This window comes from Carettochelys insculpta, chromosome 2, assembly GCF_033958435.1.
Source record: "Carettochelys insculpta isolate YL-2023 chromosome 2, ASM3395843v1, whole genome shotgun sequence".
In the NCBI taxonomy this organism is placed as follows: Eukaryota; Metazoa; Chordata; order Testudines; family Carettochelyidae; genus Carettochelys; species Carettochelys insculpta.
This window is the reverse complement of record NC_134138.1, coordinates 184,293,736-184,315,777: the sequence shown is the minus strand read 5'-3', so window position 1 is coordinate 184,315,777 and position 22,042 is coordinate 184,293,736. Positions and strand designations below refer to the sequence as shown.

Sequence of the window (22,042 nt, the reverse complement as noted above, 5' to 3'; positions counted from 1 at the left end):
AGAGAGCGAGCAAGGCAAATATTGGGGTTGGGGCACACTGGAAGAAAGACAGCAAAAAAAAAAAAATTCAATTCACAAATGCCAGGGATGATTTGGGGTAGGGAAAGAGGTCGACTGACAAACAAACAGCAACCTGGCACCCTTTTTCTATTCATGCCGGGTTCTGTGTGATGTTTCTTATCCAAATAAGTGGGTGGAGCTGCTGTCATTTTTACATAAGTCTATAGGGTGAGGCTGCAGAGATCATCCATTTAGGAGAGCGGGATTCTGGGTTGCAGTGGGGCATAACAAATGGTGGGAGAAGTTTACAGCTATATCTCACTGCTGTTTTGTGAAATTCTCGAAGTATTGAGGTGGTGAAATATAAACTCTCCAAGTCTTAATAAGAACAGCAGCGTAGTAACTGTGGGCTGTGCTCCCATGCGGCAGCCGTGCAGGAAGCCGGCAAAAGGAATTTTAGGAATTCTTTCTGGTTGGGGGTGGATTTTTGCCTTTACTGTTTTATCGCAAGTTTCATACACTTGTATTCCCTCATTGGCAGAGCCAGGTATTAAGTCTAGAAAACAGAACTTTTTGATGTGGCAGAACAAATACTGAGAATACCTAAGTCATACGTAACCCAAGTATAGTGAAAAGTGGATCAGTGAAAAAGAAACCCCTTAGCAGTAGGAGAATAGAGGGTGTACTCTGTTCCTGGTTACACCAGAATAAATTCAGGGTAAATCCTTGGCATTACCCCACATGTTTACCTGTGTGACTCAAAGCAGAGTATGCCCCTTGTTCTCATTGGCAATGGTGATAGGTATATATTTATTTGTAGCGTTTTCTCTTTGAGACACTAAAACTAAGGCTAGTCAGCAGGAACTGCAACTTTATTGCAGTTCACCAGCTACAAGAGATGACCACAGGGAGTTTTTGTAGCTTTTATAGAGAAAAGATTCTTTTTTTATTGACTCTGCTTGTGACTTAGGTAAAGTTTCCAGTCTCATAGACACAGGATAATGGCTGAACATTTATCTAGGCTGCATACTGTGAAATTTAAAGATGTGTACTTTGTATGTGCTTAGTCATAGACTACTCAGAACTGCAGCAATAGAAAAAAACCACAGATAACACACCATTTAAGGGCATCTTTTCTTTTATATGTGAAGAGAGAGTTCTGCCTCCTTTGTGCTTCTTCAGGCTCAGAGGAAGAGGGTGCAGAAGCAGGGGACAAGACAGATCACAGACCACATGCTCTCTTGAACTAGGCACTTGCTAGGGTTACAGAGCCATAGGTGAATGTGGTCACCTGGATTGGGTGTGGTCTCAGTTGCTTTCACACATGTTGTTGTCCCGTAGCAAGTGCTGAATTAAATGTGTACTGCCTCTTTTTCTGAGCAGCAATAAAGAGTGCAGTGGAGTATGCTGCCCACTTGACCTCTTGAGTCTTTGTCTCTGTGTAGGAAGAATGTCCTATAAACATTCCACTTGACTGCTGCCTCTTCATCACCTTTCCCTCCGTATGTGTCCTCAATGATGGAAAGGATGAATTTTGCCTATAGTTAATTATAAATAAATTTTTATTTTTTTAAGAAGATTGGTTATTAAGGCCATCTGAAATATCCCTTTCTAAAACAGCAAACATCCATTTTGGACCTCTCCCAGCACATTACAACTAAAGCAACAACTCTTTAGTTGTAGTGTATTTAGAAACCAGAAGGAATGATCTTTAAAAGTTTTTTTTTGTTTTAATTAGTGTTGTTTAGCTGGGAAGCAGAGCATGGAGGTCATTTCCCCTTAGTCTTGTGGTGTCAAAAGTAATGATCTTCACAGCAAACAGAAGAAACATTTAAACCATTGTTCTAGTTTCATAAACAAAACAAAAGTCTAGGAGTAAAGCAGTGTAGCCTTATTAATGGAGGAAGTGAGGTCAGTGGTCTTCACAATTTTAACAAGATGACAGAATTTATGAAGCACCGCAGTGGAAGCATGTAGTTACCTGCAGTCTATTCATATAATAAGCCCACTTGGGGCCCATAGTTATTCCCCTTGAATCTGTTTTCCTTTCTTCATTTTCTTTTGTCATCTTTCTGTTCTGTGGCCTTGCTTGCTGTGCTGGAGGAAACACTTTGTTACCTTTGATATCTAGTTGGTGAAACTTTCTCATGGGTTTTTATTGTTGTGGTCATTAGCTAGTGTGGTTTAGTTGGCTCTGTTCATGTGTCCCAGTTTATGAAGAAGGCATCTGTAGTCCTATGAGCTTGGCTATCAGTTTCAGTCTTTCAGGAATTGAGGAAATTAGTGTTTTTGTTTGATATCATTTGAAATCTGGTGTTATGTAAGTGTGTGTAAAGTTTCTAAATTGAGAGCTGATATTAAAAGGCATTCTAATTCTTAAAGATATAAAGGAAGCTGTTTAATTTCCTGGTGTACAAGAAAATTCCAAATTCATACAGAAATTTTAGAGGTGGCTTGGGTAATAAAAAGTGGTTGGCTCACTGTGTTAGGTCCAGGAAGGCTGCCGCCAAATAGTTATCTGTGCCTCCACAGGTAGTGGGCAATTGCAGCTCTTGTTGGCTACAGATCACCATCTGCAGACACTGGAAGCAATGCAGACCAGGACACTGCTTCCTGCCGCTCCCTTTGGCCATAAATGGCAATTAGTGGCCAACAAGAGCTGTGATCACCCAACACCTGCAGAGACTCGAGTAAATACAGAAGTGGAGGCCCAATAGGGACTAATTCTGGCAGACTAGGTCCAGACCGTGGGCCAGGGTTTGCCCACCCAACTTTTAGAGTGAAATAAAATGAAAGCTTCCCTTGAAACATGTTTTAGTGAGGCCAGAGACGTTTATCCAAAAATGCACAGCTTGTAGGTGAGTGAGTGAGACAATAAATGCAGACTTTTAATCCACTTTTCCATGGTGTCTAAGATGGCTTTGTTATGTGGTAGTTCCTATGTGGGCATAACACTTTGTACTTCCACATTCCATCAGAAGATCTCAAAGTAGTTTATTTTTTTAATGAATATAGCCTCACTTCTGTGAGGGAGAGAAGTTACTTTTATTATTTGCTGTGTTACAGATTAGAGAAAGATTAATTAACTTGCCCAAGGTCACACATGAAGTCTGTAGAAAGTCTTAGACTAGAACTCAGGTCTTCTGACTTCCAAGTTTATGCCATAACTTCAGTTTTAACCACCATCCCATCATGCTTTTAGCCTGGCTTCCTTTTGATACAAGTTGATTCAAAAGCCAGTTTTTCAGGACACCACGACCTTCTGCAATTACAGAATTGCAGCATGTGGTGGCAACAGTATTTGTCACTACAATGCATTTTATTTTTAGGGTTTTGTTTGTGTGATGGTTTGAAATTTTATACATTCAGGTAGAAGGCTTGATCGGGTAACATGAAATCAAACATGCAGCAGCATTTATAAATTATGAACATTATTTCTGATTAAAATGTTCCACTGCAGAAGTTGTAGATACAGTGACAGAAGGCATGAGGTCATCTGAGTGGTGACTAACACTTTCAGAATAGTCTTAAATGCTTCTGGCTAAGAACCAGGAGGCAAAGTATCTATGTGAAAGCATGTTCCGTAGAGGCTGTATTCACCTGTTTGAGTTTCCTTTATTTTCCCATCCTGCCTGATGACTCTGTTTACTGCTTCGAAGCAAATTAAGGAAAGCACACATTCCTTTGTTTAGGACAGACCTGTTTGCCAGCTTCTGCCTGGACAGGACTGTGGGGTTTGGAACATGTTTTAATAGCATCATACAGGGGAATCTGATCACTTCAATATGATTTTGCCACACATAATTTACTGACCTGGAAATTACTTATTTTTCAATGATACCTTACAGGATACCTTACAGGAAATACCTTGTACAAAGATTATTATAAGAGGGTGTTGCACCTGTGCAAGAGAAAGGGCAGTTCAGCTAGTAATGGTGCTAGTTATAACTTTTGCTGCTGTAGCTCTTCTTCGAGAAAGCTGAGACCATCTGGAAGGGCCACTTCCCCAAGATATTCCGAAGAAGACTCCAGCTCACAATGTGTTCTTGGGAAGGAAGCAAAAGAGGGCTGTTGAAACCATATGTTGTAAAGCCTTGGCTCTCTACCAAAAGCCAAGAGAGCTAGCTCAGCTTGCTCCCTGGTGCTTGGACACAAAACCAAAGAGAGCCATATTAAGTTCAGCTTCGCTGAAAACCCATTGGGGGGAAAAATAAGGGTTGCCCAATGGGAAAAGTTTAAAATTGACAAAGGAACAAACGTTCCTTTCCAAGCTTCTGTGCAGACTATTAAAATCAACAGAGGAAAGATGCCTGGCACTGCAGCCAAAGAGAGGAGTTTCGCATCTCTTTAGTTAAAAGTTGGCAAAAGAAATCAGACTGTCAAGGTTTCAGGTTTCTGCGTGTGTTCATGGTTTTGCTTCCCACATCACCATCATAGTTCATATGATTTGAAATACAGTTTACACCTGTGATTTTTAATTTAAAAAGTTAATATAAACAAATCAAGGCACAGCGTAAAATTGGGTCTGGTATCCAAGTCAAATTTTGTTTGTAAAAATCCTTTCTTCTGTACTGTGTGGCAGCTGGAACCTTTTATTTAAATACACTCCATTTTGAGACAGACAGTATCTTCATTCTAAACTGGCATAAGTGTAATGGTGAATCTCCTACATGTACATAGCATTTTTTGATCTGTATTTCTCAAAAGGTTTTTCTAATGCACATAAGTAATCGTTCCCACTTTTGCAAGTGGGGAAAACTTCAGAATAGTGAATTCCCCCTAACCAACAGTAGCCAACTAAAAAATGTTAGTTGCTTCTTCAAACACAAACACTATTCTACTGATCACCAAGATTTCCTGAACTCTCCAAAACTGATAGTTAAATTTTAACTTTTCCTTTGGAAAAGTGCTAAGGATTGAGTCAAAAATTATAACTGTTATATTGGATTTTTTAAACAGTTTACAACAGGAGTGGGGACGAGCAGCCCACAGGCTAGATGTGGTTTGCCAGCGTTAGCTCCTGGCCAGCCCCTGGCACTACATTTACCTGAGTGCCAGTGGTATATGTACCTGAGTGTCCATAGGTATGACCACTTGCAACTTCCTTTGGCCATGGATCACTGTTTCCAGCCAGTGGGAGCCAGAGGAAGTGGTGCAGATGGGTCTTTCCTTCCCACAGCTTGCATTGGTTGGGAACTGTGATCCACAGCTAGTGGAAGCTGCAAGGGGCTGTACCTTCAGGCACTCAGGTAAATATAGCACTTGCAGCCCTCCAGGACAAACCCAGGTTAATTGTATCTGGACCACTGGCCACTTATTGCTCACCCCTGATCTACAGCTTGCAAGTGTGTGCCTGTTAATTGGCCTCTGTAGGATGGGTAAAAAAACTGTAGACCTGCTATATTTCTCTTTTCAATTTTATAAATTTTTAGAGTAACTTCTACAGAATATTAACTTTGTAATGGCTTCTTCCCTGTTAATTTGCATAGGAGTTTTCTATAAAAAGGATCAAATTCATATATTTTAATATCAATTTCTGCTAGGACCAAAATCAACATTTTAATGTTTATTAGCCTCTGTAAGAGGTTTATAGGTGCACACAATGGTTGCTAATAAACTCATGGATCATAGATATATGTTTGTTCATCTGTGCATGTGTGTGTGTGTGTGTGCACGCGTATGAGGGGTGTCATTGTTCACAAGGGGAGGGGAGAGGCTACTTACAAGCAAGACAGCAATGAGTAGAATGTTTTCCATTCTGTTTTCACCCACTGTTTGAGTAATTGCCAAAGCGCACACAGTGGGTATGAGCTCAACGTTTAATTAAAACTATCCTGCATTATCCTAAGTATTAAAATTAAGCCAATAGTACCTAAAGGGATTCAATAAGGATTAGCTTCCTGTGAGCTTCTTGGAGCATCATTGTTGTAGGGCTCGATTTTGCCTCCCTCACATTGAGTGGTACTATCTACCACAAGTAGTACCATTCATTTGCATAATAAGTTACCATTCAGCATCTAGAGAGAGCAAAATGATAATCCCCTGAATTAGAGCATTGTGCAGTGATAGTGATTTTTCAATTTGCAGGCCTGCCATTTGTTTGTGTTTGAATTTTTTCCCTGATATAAATGCATTATTAACTGAAATCTCTTTTATAGAATGTTTGTGGTGCCCTTTTTATTTAAAATGGTTAATAAGTTGCTGTGGGAGAAACTTCTATGCTACCTGCAAAGGGACAATTTAGCTGCATGCAATATCTTTCAGTTCATCCAAATTCCTCATGACTTCTTTGTGACATACTAGGGAACTAAGCCATATGAAATATGGAAGAGAAGCCAGCATTAAATGGCATTTTTTATACAAAAGGGATCTGGATGACAACTAGGCAAATAGTATATTTTTTGATTCATTGGCAATTTCAAATAGAAAGAAGTTCAGAACAAATGAAAAATGTTTGTTTTCAGAATTTTTAGCAAGTCAAACAGAGAAAAAAATTTTCAGGTCGAACAGTGTTTTGTTTCAACAAAATTAATATGGATTTCAATATTTTTTCACATTTCATTTTTTATAAAAGGAAATTTTAAATTAAAAATGCTTAATTTTAAAAATTTGAAATTTTTTTAAAATTTCATTTGTTTTCAAATGGACAATTCAGTGGAAGCAGTGTCACTTAATATGCATTTTTCACAAAAAAGTTTCAAAAACTTTCTCCATCTCTAATGATGGCTTTACAAATCAGTGCATTGGGTATTCTAGCGACTATGTGGACAAAGGCAGCAAACATTCTGTGCTCCCCAGCATCCACACATTCTAATCTTATTATGAGAAGGAAGGTTGGACCATAACCAGGGCTATGCCCCACTGTTTTTGAAAAGGGCTAGAATGTGTCTGTTGGGCACAGTTCAGAGAGAGGCAGAGCAGAACCACGTCAAAGGGAAACACCAGGAGAGGGAACATATCCATTAGCTTCCTATTGCACAAAAGAGGCCATGCCCTTCTACTACATTCCTTTATAGGGAGCAGGCTATTCTTCTGTGTTCCACAAACAGGTGCACTGGGACAAGACCATGGCCTTCCTTTTTCCAGCCCCCATGTATTTTCGGCTGGTGGACTGTGGCAAGGTGAATAGAACTCTCTGTGTTGCCTGGCCACAAGAGGGGTCATTCCACCCAACAGTTCACCACCAGTGGGCCACTCGCTCACTATGCACCTCTGTGAGGACCATGCAAAATCTGGCCAGCACCTTTAACTTCCACACCAAAGGTGACCATAGACAAGTAAAAAGAGGCATGTCCTATGCAAACAAAAAAGGACTACATTATTAATTTATAATAATAATAGGTGTGACTACCTTTGATACCCTAATAGACACTGGTACAGTAAATTCCTCCTGTTAAAACAAAAATCCCCGCCCCCGTTTCAGCAGTAGAAGTGCTTATCTTGGCAGTTAGTATTGACCTGGCTCCTAAACAAAATGTTTCTTGCATTTGATCATCTTGTTTTAACCATTAATGTGTCATGCAGTGGTAACGGGCATGAACCACACAAGTAAACAAAGCTGAAGAAAACAAAATAAAGTTATTGAGAGACAGACAGTACAGTCTTTATGTGGGGTAGCAATGAGCTGGTAAATGATCAGGCAGGTACTATGGTGAGTTTGGGACTCTTTAGATCTGGGTTCACTTTCTGGCTCTTTCAGAACTTCCTGTGTAACCTTGTGCGAGTCATTCAATCTCTCTTTGCTTATCATCCCTCCCACTCCTGAAAAACAGGGAGGTTATACATTCTCTTTCTGTCTCATCCACCAGCATTGCAAGTTCACTGCAGTTATGGACTATTCAAAGTATGTTCATGTATGGCACCTGGTACAGTGTGACCCTGAGCTCAGCTGAGGATGGAAGTTGTACGAATTATAAATAACACTGAATGACCATCATACCTACATTCCTATTATATTTTTAATTGAACTAATTGTGTAATTGTGATTACTATCATAGGTGTGATCCTGCAATGTGCTGAGCATTTCCTGAATGATGCAGAGTACCCTCAAATCCTGTTGGCTTCACCACAAGTTAAGGGAACTCAGCTTCTTACAGGACTGACCCCTAGTTTCTGGTGAAATGATGTCATGTTTCCGTGTTGTTTTACTGAGTTCTTTTGCCCAGTCTGCCACATTGCCGTTAATTTTACTTTGAGGGCCAGACATAAGGGAAGATAGAGATTATAGTGGGGAGGTGCAGCTCTGTGCTGATGAGTCTGGACCAGAGATGGGCAATTAAAAAGCTGTGGTCAGCCAGGGTTACGGGTCACCACCACTATATTTTTCTGCCTCTCCCCAGGTAAATCAGGTGGTCACAGGTCTGATTAGCTGCAGATCATCGTTTGCGACCAATGCGAGCAGCAGGAAGTGGTGCAGATCAGGACACTGCTTCCTGCCACTCCCATTGACTGTGAATAGCGATCTATGGCCAACGAGAGCTGCAATCACACAACACCTGCAGAGGCAGAGGTAAATATAGAGGTGGGAGCCACCAGGGACTAATCCTGGTGGATCAGATCTGGCCTGCAGGCCAGCATTTGCCCATCCCTGGTCTAGACCCAAATCCAAGACTTTAATAGCTAATTTGTTTTTAGAGCTCTGTAGGGAAAAGGAACTGCCTCTGTCAGCTTTTCATCTGTGCCTGCAGCTTGCTCTTTGTGGCTTTCTTGTCAATACAGACTGGAACGCTCTTGGACCAGTGTTTTCTCTGCTCTTTGATAAATACTTTTCCTTGCCTTCTTCTCTTATTCAATGACTAGCGCTCATCATTAAGCCTTGTTCTCTAGCCACTTGATTTCACATCTTGGAATGCAATTTCCAGTTTTTTTGAAACTTCAAGAGTTCTGAATACATACATGGAGTTGCCTCAGGTCTCCTAGCTCTTGGACTAGACAAAATCAACATTGACAATGTCTCCATTGATGTGTCAGAGTATGTGACATATTAGAGTCCAGCCTATCTCTATGAAAACATGATTGTTATATATTTGTATCACAGTAGCATCTGGGGGTCTTGTTGATTCTTATTAAGGCCCCATTAAGGCACTGTTCAACCTCCTACTCATGGCCAGTCCCTGCCTTTGAAGATTTCATCATTTATTTTAAAGTAATTTAAGAAAGAAGGAAAACCAGTGACAGTGCACATATTTAAATAAAGATCCACACACTGAAGTATTTCTTACTTTCAGAAGCTTCCTATATTGACAGTAGGAAGTGACAGAGAACACAGATATAAAGAAACTATGTAAGATAAAAGCATCTCATCATACCAAAGCATCTCTGAGGCACAGTAGCCTCTGCTACTGATCTTGGTCAAGTTTGGTGGGAAGTGATATTCTCTTTTGTCGTTCTCAGGACTCTTCCACTAACTAAGCTTGAAGGCCAACCTTTTAAACCCCCAAGCACTTTGATCTAGTGTTCCATTGTATTGTACAAAACAGTATGTTTTACTTATGGTAACTTCACTTTCAGTGAAGGAAACATGATTCACTTCAAAGACTTTCTTTGAAGAGACTTCTAATAATTTCTGGTGTTTGAAAGAAGTCATGCTACAAATGCACCTGGAAAAATATTTCTTTGTCAGGAGATGCATGTGCCATAGATAAGTATAGAACTCACCATTACAAGAATACTGCAAAATCCTCTTTTGGAATTCCCAGAGAGCTCAATGAGTTCCTCTTGTCATGACTCTCGTACCAACTCTTTTTCCACTGCTGCTACCTATGGAAATGGACAGGCACCCACGAGACTATGGACCCACTTCTGCAGTTTAAAAGTAGATTGTGCACAATCCTTCCCAAGCTCCCCATAATGTGGTATGGCACTGAACTGTGTCCACCACAGGCCGGTGCCCTCTGGCCTGTAATCTTTATATATGCAATGGGAATTTATATTTTAGGTCGATTTGTTTTTTTACTTCTCCTGGTGGGTAATTCAGGTTTATGAATATTTGGTAAAGTTCTTGTAGTTTTTGGTCTCTGTCAGTTGGATCAGAGCAAATGCGATTATACCTAAGAGCTTGACTGTAAACAATGGATCTAGTCACGTGTGCAGGATGGATGCAGTTGGGAATTTGGATGCAATGGGAATTTAGTTGTCAGTTGGATGCAATGGGAATTTATATTTTAGGTCGATTTGTTTTTTTACTTCTCCGGGGCTACGTCTACACGTGCAGCCAACATCGAAATAGCTTATTTCGATGTTGCGACATCAAAATAGTCTATTTCGATTAATAACGTCTACACGTCCTCCAGGGCCGGCAACGTCGATGTTCAACTTCGACGTTGCTCAGCCCAACATCGAAATAGGCGCAGCGAGGGAATGTCTACACGTCAAAGTAGCACACATCGAAATAGGGATGCCAGGCACAGCTGCAGACAGGGTCACAGGGCGGACTCAACAGCCAGCCGCTCCCTTAAAGGGCCCCTCCCAGACACACTTGCACTAAACAACACAAGATCCACAGAGCTGACAACTGGTTGCAGACCCTGTGCCTGCAGCATAGATCCCCAGCTGCCGCAGAAGCAGCCAGAAGCCCTGGGCTAAGGGCTGCTGCCCACGGTGACCATAGAGCCCCGCAGGGGCTGGAGAGAGAGCATCTCTCAACCCCCCAGCTGATGGCCGCCATGGAGGACCCAGCAATTTCGACGTTGCGGGACGCGGATCGTCTACACGGTCCCTACTTCGACGTTGAACGTCGAAGTAGGGCGCTATTCCTATCTCCTCATGAGGTTAGCGACTTCGACGTCTCACCACCTAACGTCGAAGTTAACTTCGAAATAGCGTCCGACGCGTGTAGACGCGACGGGCGCTATTTCGAAGTTGGTGCCGCTACTTCGAAGTAGCGTGCACGTGTAGACGCAGCTCTGGTGGGTAATTCAGGTTTATGAATATTTGGTAAAGTTCTTGTAGTTTTTGGTCTCTGTCAGTTGGATCAGAGCAAATGCGATTATACCTAAGAGCTTGACTGTAAACAATGGATCTAGTCACATGTGCAGGATGGAAACTAGAAGGGTGTAGATAAGTATAGCGATCAGTAGGTTTTTGGTACAGTGTGGTACTGATCAGGCCATCCTTGATTAATACTGTAGTGTCCAGGAAATGTATCTCTTGCATGTTGTAATTGAGGCATAAGTTGATGGTGGCGTGTAGATTGTCAAATTCTCTGTGGAACTTTACCAAATATTCATAAACCTGAATTACCCACCAGGAGAAGTAAAAAAACAAATTGACAGGGCCAGATGCATACCCAGAAAGCAGCTACTCCAAGATCAGCCCAAAAAAGCCAAGAACAGAACACCACTGGGTCATCACTTACAGCCCCCAACTCAGACCACTGCAACGAATTATTAAAGACCTACAACCTATCCTTAATCAGGATGCTACACTCCAGAAGGCCCTGGGTGACATGCCTGTTCTCTCCTACAGACAACCTCCCAACCTCATGAGGATCCTTACTAACAGCCGCAGTTTATACCCCAGGAACACCAGTCCTGGAACCTTTCCCCTGCAACAAAGCCCGCTGCCAGCTTTGTCCACATATCTTCTCTGGAAATACCATCACTGGACCTAACCAGGTTACTCACAGAATCACGGGCACTTTCTCATGCTCCTCTACTAACATCATATATGCCATCATGGGTCAACAATGCCCAGATGCTTTGTATATTGGACAGACTTCTAACTCCCTTAGACAAAGGGTCAACGGGCACAAAACAGGCATTAAAACACTCCAGATCCACAAACCAGTTAGTCAACATTTTAATGGAATGGGCCATTCTGTCAATGACCTCAAGGTATGTGTGTTACTGAAAAGAGATTATCGCTCCTTTGTAGAAAGGGAAGCGGATGAATTGACATTTATATTCAAATTTGGAACATTAACACATGGTTTAAATCAGGATGTGAACTTTCTGAATCACTATAGGGGCTCGTCTGCATACTTAACTCAATCTAATTCTTGATCTTCCCCCCCACCCCTCCACTCTCTGATTTGCTCACCTTGATTATCTTTTTCTGATTTGTCGTCCTTGCTTGCTGTTTTTGGTTCTCTGTGTCTTAAATATTGAGTCTGTTCTGGTCTGGATATGGTCTGAAGAAGTGGGTCTGTCCCACGAAAGCTCACCTAATAAACTATTTTGCTAGTCTTTAAAGTGCTACTTGACCGCTTTTTGTTTTGATACTGCTACTTCAGGGTTTCTTGACCCTTCCCCTGAAATGTCTGGAGCTAGTTCCTGTCAGAGGCTCAGATTTTCACAAGAGATTTTTCATGTTTGCAAAATCTGTAACCTATCTGGATGTAGTTTTCTGTCTGTGCATAAAACGCAGTAATAATGTAAGACCTGGCATGGTCCTCAAATGATGGTGCAGGGGTTTTTAAATGGTTTTATCACTGAAAGTCCCAAGATGATTCCCTGTCTGATCTCTGTTGCCTTGGTAATGCTAATATTTAGGGTGATGTTTCAGGGCCTCAAGTCTGATGGCTTATTACAATCTTGATTCCCCTGTCTTATAATACCCTTTTTTACTCACAAAATGTTGTCATAAACCAGGAAAAATAGCTTCTAGATTACCACAATGCAGGAACTATTCCAAATCCATTTGCCCTACTGCCTAGTCACACCTCCCCATCTATCGGAGGGGTGGCCATGTTAGTCTGGATCTGTAACAGCAACGAAGGGTCCTGTGGCACCTTATAGACTAACAGAAAAGTTTTGAGCATGAGCTTTCGTGAGCACAGACTCACTTCTGATGCAGCATCTGATGAAGTGAGCCTGTGCTCACGAAAGCTCATGCTCAAGACTTTTCTGTTAGTCTATAAGGTGCCTCCCCATCTAGAACTTTTTGATGATTCCAGCATATTATAGTGCACCTTAAAGTTTGGTAGGGGAAAAATGTCAGGTTTATTTAATACAGTGGTCATTTTTCAGGGAAGTTCCAGTATACATCAAAATACTGAGACATCACAGGCACTTGATAAGTTATGATGGTTTTCCCCATAATACTTTCTTTTTATTGCCTATATTCCTTAAAGTGAATTTAGTGCTTCTGAAAAATCCTGAATTTGATGACAGTGGAAAGTGAAGCCCTCTTCACATCTGCAGAGTTGGTACAATGAGAGCATTGGCAATGCAAGCTTTCCCCCTCTGCCCTGCCCCCACCTTGGGGTTCATCGTTAGGCACAAGCAGATTATTTGATCTCCTTCCTCTTTCAATATGTAGCCTCTTGGCTGAAACAGCAAATAATGGTGTCATTTGATGACACCTGTGGTGGATTTTTTTTGTGACATTGACACTTAATATTTTTGAGACTGTTAATATATTATGTAGAGACTACCCAGTGACATTATTTCAAATGTGCACAGTATATATAAAGCAATGCCCTATTTTATATAAGGTAAAGCACCCTACGGCTGCGTCTACACGTGCACGCTACTTCGAAGTAGCGGCAGTAACTTCGAAATAGCGCCCGTCACGTCTACACGTGTTGGGCGCTATTTCGAAGTTGAAATCGACGTTAGGCGGCGAGACGTCGAAGTCGCTAACCCCATGAGCGGATGGGAATAGCGCCCTACTTCGACGTTCAACGTCGAAGTAGGGACAGTGTAGACGATCCGCGTCCCGCAACATCGAAATAGCGGGGTCCTCCATGGCGGCCATCAGCTGGGGGGTTGAGAGATACTCTCTCTCCAGCCCTTGCGGGGCTCTGTGGTCACCGTGGGCAGCAGCCCTTAGCCCAGGGCTTCTGGCTGCTGCTGCTGCAGCTGGGGGTCCGTGCTGCATATACAGGGTCTGCAACTAGTTGTTGGCTCTGTGTATCTTGCACTGTTTAATGAAAGTGTGTCTGGGAGGGGCCCTTTAAGGGAGCGACTTGCTGTTGAGTCCGCCCCGTGACCCTGTCTGCAGCTGTGCCTGGCTCCCTTATTTCGATGTGTGCTACTTTGCCGTGTAGACGTTCCCTCGCTGTGCCTATTTCGATGTTGGGCTGAGCAACGTCGAAGTTGAACATCGACGTTGCCAGCCCTGGAGGACGTGTAGACGTTATTCGTCGAAATAGCCTATTTCGATGTCGCAACATCGAAATAAGCTATTTCGAAGTTGGGTGCACGTGTAGACGTAGCCTACAACTGTCAGAATTCAATAACTTTTGTTCGGGCCCAGAATGGATTTGAACTGGTTATTTAGCGGTAACATGCTCTCTATTCTGTTACAAAACCTTTAAGCCATTAGGGGTGCATCTACACTAGCTGGCTACTTTGAAGTAGCTAGCACAATGTCGAAATAGTACACGTCGCGTCTACACGTGCCGTGAGCTATTTCGATGTTGAAATCGACGTTAGGAGGCGAAACATTGAAATCGCTATTCCTATCCGAAGATAAGAATAGCACCCTACTTTGATGTTCAATGTCGAAATAGGGAGTATGTAGATGATCCGCATCCCACTATGTTGAAATAGTGGGATCCTCCATGGTGGCCATCAGCTGAGGGGTTAAGAGACGCTCTGTCCAGCCCCTGTGGGGCTCTATGGTCACCGTGCACAGCAGCTCTTATCCCAGGGCTTCTGGCTGCTGCTGCTACTGCTACTGCTGCAGCTGGGGGTCCGTGCTGCGTGCACAGGGTCTGCAACTGGTTGTCGGCTCTGTGGATCTCGTGCTGTGCAGGCCGAGTGTGTCTGGGAGGGGCCCTTTAAGGGAGTGGCTTGGGGCTTTGCTGGCCCCTTGTTTTGATGGGGAGCACTTGTGTGTGTGGATGCTCCACATTTCCTTCTGGAGCAGCTCCTTTCGACGTTCTCTGTCGCTTCTTCGACATTGAACGTCGGTGGCAGCAGCCCTGGAGGATGTGTAGAGGATACGAGTCGAAGTAGCCTATTTCAATGTTCTTACGTCAAACTAGGCTACTTCAACGTAGTGTGCTAGTGTAGATGTAGCCTATGTGTTGCACTTTGCTTATATCTTATCAGATGTTAGCATATATAAAACAACCTTTTTTCCCCCTCAAAAGAAAAATTCAAGCATATGCAAAAATGTAGTGGGAAGATGGCTAACACCCCCCATTACCTAGTAAAATGTAGTGAAACTCATGCTTATATTAGACTGTTCAGTCTGTGCATTCAATCTTTACAAATCTGTTTCAAAGAAGAAGAAAATATACCTCATTAAAAGAGAAACAACAGGATAAAGCAGGCCATGTCAACTCGGACATAAGCCCAAATGCTTAACTTAGTTAAACGTTTTAGTTTCAGGCAACGTAACTCTGTTCTCTTTTATTAGGGAAGTGGAAAAAGACATTAGGCTCTAAAAGCAGCTAGAGCTGAGTTCTGTGCTCAGTCAAATAGGAAAAGGTATCATATATGATTTTATTTTTTTGTCTGTTGTACATCGGATTACATTTTAGTCAATTGTGTATCACATCAAAGCACTGTATGACATCTGTGCAATTATGCAAATATGAGGCTTTAGGGAAAAGTAACAATAAAGTATGCCTTCAAACTTTCACAGTCCCTTTTCCCCTCTGTCTCTCATCAGACAGAATCCTCTAATTTTATTTTATGCTGAAGGTTGAGGGATCTCTGGAATCTGAATTTATACTGTAAATGGGTTGTTTAATGTGGGTGTGAATCAGAAAGTAAATAAAATCAAGATTTTGTGATTTTGTTAATATTTTTCAGTTGCTAGGAAAAAATAATTATAATTTTTTGATATTATTGACATGAAGAGCCTTTCTTTTGGCCTGACGGAAACATACTAACTCTGGCAAATGATACCCTACTCCTGTTCCCACTGAGGTCAGTAAAAGCAGAACTGGGACCCAAGTATGTACAGTAGGTAACATGACTGCCTTCATTTTTCCTGCTACAGCCATGATTCGGATCTTCTGTTTCTTAGATTCATGGAGCAGAATGAATCCCTCGTGCAAATCTCTTGCTTTCAGCATAGTTACATCAGGGGTGAACTAGGCCAACTGTATTACTTTTAATTGTTAAAGTCACCTTCCAGTTTCCTACAATAGTGAAACATGGATAAACTGTAGATATGGAGAAGCATGAACGGGGCCTTCCTCATCCCCCCACCCCATATGAACAGTGTAAGGGCAGACATTCTACTATTGAATGACAGGCATATTGACTAGTTCTGAATCAAGAGCTCTGCTCGTCAAGAGCCTGCTGACTGAAAAGCGTCAGCAGATACGCGTCAACATTAGTTCAGCCTTTCACCATTTCAGGTGGACCTGAGAAAGATCTTTAAGTCAATGTCAGATCCACTTGTCTTGTCAAGGCTCTACCTGCCTGATTAATCCTATTCATTCAGCCTGCCAGTAAGCAAAGAGACTAGGCACCTACTGCCTTCTTCACTGGTTTCCATGACCTCCAATAGCCAGAGTGAATAAAATGTCAGGTTCTGTGGATGCATCATTGAGCATCTGATATAGGTGCCATTGGTGTCACGGTTACCGTTACCATAGTATCTGAGCACCACAGGCTCTTTAATGTCTTTATCCTCACAACACCTCTGTGAGGCAGGGAAGTGGTATTGTGCCCATTTTATTGCCCTGAGTCACAGAGAGACCTAGTGACTTGCTCAGTGTCACACAGGAAATCTGAAAAGTATTGACTCTGGGTCTCCTGGGCCCAGATTATGTTCTAAGCACACAACATTATTTTTCAGTACAGTATCATTCAGCATAAATAAAAGTATCAGAGTTTGGCCCTAAATTACAAGGTATAAGACAAGAGGGGGGTTTAGTTGGTTTTACAGGCTTCTCTCTCTGTATTATTTGGGTTAAGGAAAAGCAAGGACATGAAGGTAGAAATGTTTGTGAAATAGAAAAACATAAATGTTGCTGTTTTGTAGTATATGACATCAAGAAAACACCTTAATGAAGATTTAATTTAAAGCAGTACTGTCCTGAAGCTGTCCTGATGCATAGCTTGTTAATGGAGATGGTGAGAACAAGAAGACATAAGCTTCTTGGTTAGCCATTCCAACAAATTAAATTACTTCTTTGCAGGATTTGAAGTCACCGCTTTAATCACGAGTGAAATATCCCTTTACATGAAGCTTCATAGATTTTAAAGACGTTTTGCCTCTTCAGGTTTAAGCAAATAATTTAACATCATTTCCATTCTCTGTTCCCTTAGAGTTTGTGCTGTTATTTCAGCTGCACATCTGTCACTGGTGCCACATCACATTTCATTAAAAGAAGCATTCTGCAAGTTAATAATACGCTCCATGAGGAAAAAAGATTTCCCTACTCATATTTATTATAATATTAGCATTCCAGTTGTTTTGTGTTACTCAGTCACAAGCATAATTGTGATTTGGGTATCATACTGAACCTTCCCCTTCATTTGTTTTCATTAGGTTGAATATCTTCACTCTTCACTCTTTTTTCCCCCCTTTCTTTTTTTCACTGCCCTGCCTGGGCTCCCAGGTGACTATTTAAGATCTCCAGGCAGTGCCACTTTTAACTTTAACAATGTGTCTTATTGTCTTTCTTTTAATATTGTATTTTTCACACTTAAACTAAGCCATAAAGCACCCAACAGCATGAATTGAGGACAACTCTTGTTGCACATTCTTATGGTCAGAAACACATGAATCCTCCCATCATACCATATTCATTTTTTCTTGTTCCCAAACGCATTACCAACAAGCATAGTTTTACCATTATTTTGCTCTCCAGGCAAACCTTTAAAAAATTCTTCTGGAGAAAAATCACAATATCTTAGGGCTGTTTAGCCTTTCAAGGGCAGAATTGTGGCTCATTGTATCCACCTGCACAGTAGAGTAAGGGTATATAAGATGCACCCTTGCTCCTCTGTATGGGCTGCATACATCACAGTTTATAGAACAGGAAGGAATACAGCTTCCATGAGCCATCACTCCCCTTCCCATACAGGAGGCTAAGACAAGAGCAGGCGGAGACAGGAATGGAGGGAACCTTGACTCTGGCTCTCCTGATGGTTAGAAGGGGGGAGTAATTTGTGCAAGGTGAAAGTCTGGTGTATATAGCTTACCCTCTAGAGGAAACATGCCTTCATCCCATAAAATGTACATATATTTTAGTGTATAATTTAGACTGTATTAGTAAATTTAGACTGTATTAGCATTAACTGTATTTGCATATAATGGAATCAGAGTTGCCTTCTAACATACATCTACTCTCCATTCTTCATTTTCATATGCTAGTAGAAAAATCTTAGAAGTTTTTTTAATTACCTTCTTGACCTTGCGTTGTCTAGCTTATGATGCTGTTTGCTAAAGTGGTGGGAGCATACAGTTACTGCGCCCAGTTGGCGTGCCTTCTTTGGTGTATTGTAAGTCCTTTTAATATGATGAAACAACAAGAAGCCCAGTGTCAGCTTAAAGATGAACAATTTTATTATGGCATAGGTATTCATGATCTAAATTGTTTCATCTATAAGATGCCACCAGACATCTTGTTGTTATTGCTGCAACAGACTAACAGGGCTACCTCTGAAACCTTTAATGTGATGGTCACTCTCTATTCTTATTTCATTGTGTTTAGTTTTCATTGGATATTTACTAGTCTTTTTTTCTCCAGCAGCTCTGTAGTACATCTATTTTGGCAGTATCATTCCATAGTCTCCACATCCTACTTCTTCAGTGCTCTCCATGTCATCGCGTTCATGCAACGAAGGGTCCTGTGGCACCTTATAGACTAACAGAAAAGTTTGAGCATGAGCTTTCATGAGCAAAGACTCACTTCATCAGATGCTGGTCATGGCCATTCCTGTATACATGGCCTGTATTCCTTCCTGTTCTATAAACTGTGATGTATGCAGCCCATACAGAGCATGGCCATGACCAGCATCTGATGAAGTGAGTCTGTGCTCACGAAAGCTCATGCTCAAAACTTTTCTGTTAGTCTATAAGGTGCCACAGGACCCTTTGTTGCTGTTACAGATCCAGACTAACATGGCTACCCCTCTGGATCTTGTTCATGTGAGTGCCATCTTCCAACAAATGCCCTTTTTTTTGTATCACTGGCTCTGTTCAGCAGCTACCCTACATAACAGACTTAGGCATCTCATAAATAGCAGTAAATATTTAGATCTTTATAGCACCCACGGCTACAGTCGGGTTTTTCCGCTGGAGCGCTTTCACATCTTACATCTAGTACAGGTTTTGGATTTGCTGTTATTGCAGAAATAATTTTCCTGGCAACTTGGGTTGGCAAGTGACCCCTTCCCTCAGAAGTGCTCACTTTCCCTTGATGTAGCTGAAATTTAATTTCTTTTTAAGTTTGCTTTTAAGGAGAGTTATATGCACTTGACTGTAATTGATGTAAATACACGTTGGCCATTTGATTCTCTTTGTTGCTTGAGGAACATTTCATATTATTGCAGATAAATTATGAATACAGGAATGGGATGGTGAACAGTGTATCCCATATGTTGCCCACTCCACTTTGTATCCTGTGTGGTTTATCCTTCCCTCCTCTTCCTCATCCTTTTTTTTTTTTTTGGTTTGGTTTGGTTTTGCTTTACTTCAGTCTACTCACAAAGTAGCTTCAGAGAGCTCTCCAGAATCTCAGTGTCATTTGAAGGGCATTGAGACCTAGTGAGCTGGAATATGGTTGTCAGCATGAGAATAAAGCTGAATCAATTTGTTAATTGGACAGGTCTATGTCTGAACCTGGTAAACAGTGTTTCTTGCTATGAAATGTAAGTTATATTTCTAAATAGGTTTGATTCACCCTGAGGCTACCTTGTCTTCCATGGTACAACCCAGCATGGAGCTGCCAGGTGTCAAAAGACCCTCTGGAAGGGGGATTGTAGCAGTGAATTACATGTAGAACCTCCTGTCTATTGGTTCCTCCTGCCAGCCAGTACAGCTATAAAAGTGGTGACTGAACATAGGTAAATGGGCCCTTGAGGCAGGCGCTGATACAGTAACTCTTCTGGGCAGCTGCTGCTGGCATAGCTTCTATTGTAGCCCTGATTGCAGCTTAACGTTGATCTCCTTTTATGAAGTCCCCAGTGCAAACCTCTGACACTGGATTGCCGTTTGACTATGGTGGCCCTGCTGGCTTAAGGTGATTCTAGGTTCTCTTCTTTTTGCCAGCAGGGTGAATTGAGCCACCCATTTTTTATGCTTTTGAGGTCACCAAGCTAGTGAAAAAGTGATAGTTTTGCCACCAGCGGATGGGAGCTGTGTAGACCAGTCCGGCTGTAATTCACAAGAGTTTTACAGCTTTTAGACCGAATGATATGGTGGACTCAAAACTCAGAGGCACAAGTGCATTTTACTGTGTATTTTTATTACCTATGTGCTGCACAAAAAACATCACACCTAAGGTTTTTTTTTTCTCGTGATACCTACCATATACATACCCTCTGTCAATATTACAGCTTTGTTGTGTCATTGTTCATCTTTTCAGGGCATGCTTTCTTTTTATAACCTTGATTCTGTCTCTTTCTCTGTGTAATGACACCAAATCACACTGTGGAATGAGTAACAGCATCCCATCAGCCCTGCCTTCTAGTCCTTTCTCAGACAGCATTCCCATTCACTTCATTGTTGGATTGTCAGAACAAAGACTGAAAGATCAGGCCTCAGACCTACACACTGGGTGAAACCTTGGGCTCACTGGATGGAGGTTTTACCATTGACTTCAGTGAGACCAGGAGTTCACTAACAGAACTGCACTAACAGAACTGAATGCTGGTTTTCTGGATGAAATATTTGTTCAACTCCTGCAGGAGCCTGCATGGCATTATTCAGAATGGGCCAGTTCCTGGCCAGATTGAAATCAGTGGGAATTTTGTCACATATTTTGATAGGACCCAATTCAGCTAGTGAATGACACTGGCATACATGAGAGGAATCATGTGTTTACTTTTTTTAATTTATAGCTACCTCATCCCTGAATTCTCAGCTACAGCAACTTCAGCATCTTCAACAGCTCCAGCATCAACAACAGCAGCAACAAGGGCAACAACAGCAGCAACAAACAAGCCAGCAGCAGCAACAAGCTCAGCAGACACAAGCCCAACCACCGCAGCCGCCACAACAACCGCATCAGCAGCCGCCGCAACAGCAGAACCAAACTCAGCCCCAGAGCCAAACTCAACAACCACCATCCCAGCAGTCTTCAAACTCCCCTCAGAAACCCAATCAGTCACCGGGGCATGGCCTTCCATCTCCACTCACTTCCCCAAATCCACTGCAGGTATGATGATCCCTGATGACTACAAATCTCTACTGGGTAGCAACAAATAACAAATTTCACTCTTCTGGGAGGCAGCAGTCCATTCATTGTGGGGAAAATACAAATGAACCCCGAATGTTCTAAGCATACATGCTGATCAGTGTCAGCTAATTTAATCAGTCCTGTATGTGCATGCTGCTTTGCCAAAAGCCTGGGAAACTAGAAAAACAGAACAAGTGGCATTCCTGGGCTGTTTGCTTTTGAAGAGTTAATATTTTTTTTCAACCTGAAACAAATATTGTGAGTGCCCAGGTGAATCAGGCCAAATTCTTCTCTGGCATAACTCCCTGGAGTTCCTGGGTATTACAGCAGGGATCAGTTTGGCCCACCAGCTGCACCAAAAGTAGTAACAAAATTAGCTGTCATTTCAAATTATTATGGACCCTAAATTGATTGTTGTTATAGACTGAGAATTCTTCTGTCATAACATAAGTGTTCAGCATGTTTTAGCTTCTACTATTTCCCAGAAGTGTCTTTCCCAGTAGCAAAGATGTCCTTTCGCTTATCTCCACCTTTCCATTGTTAGTCTTGTGAAAAAACAATAGCTATATTAAAGCAATGTTGAGAATCCTACGGACACCAAAAATCCAGGGTTAATTCCATCCTTAACTACTCATCCCACTGAAAGGCTTGGGGCAATAATAGTTACAGTGACTCGTGTCTTTTTTTTGTTGTTCATAAGGCCTTTTGTTGACACATTCCTAGACATCACGGTGTCTACTAGCACAGAGTGAGCTTCACTCTTCTCTCAGCTACTCTGGTTGTATA

The 22,042-nt window shown here is 41.8% G+C and overlaps 1 protein-coding gene across 2 annotated transcripts in view; it reads left to right on the top strand.

Annotated features, from left to right (window-relative positions):
* The window catches only part of POU6F2 (POU class 6 homeobox 2), a 423,061-nt gene that overhangs the window by 266,624 nt on the left and 134,395 nt on the right, over window positions 1-22,042 (top strand). For both annotated transcript variants that reach the window (XM_074986042.1, XM_074986043.1), the window contains one exon: window positions 20,919-21,235. In XM_074986042.1, the coding sequence (XP_074842143.1) occupies window positions 20,919-21,235 (317 nt within the window). The remainder of the gene's footprint in view (window positions 1-20,918; window positions 21,236-22,042) is intronic.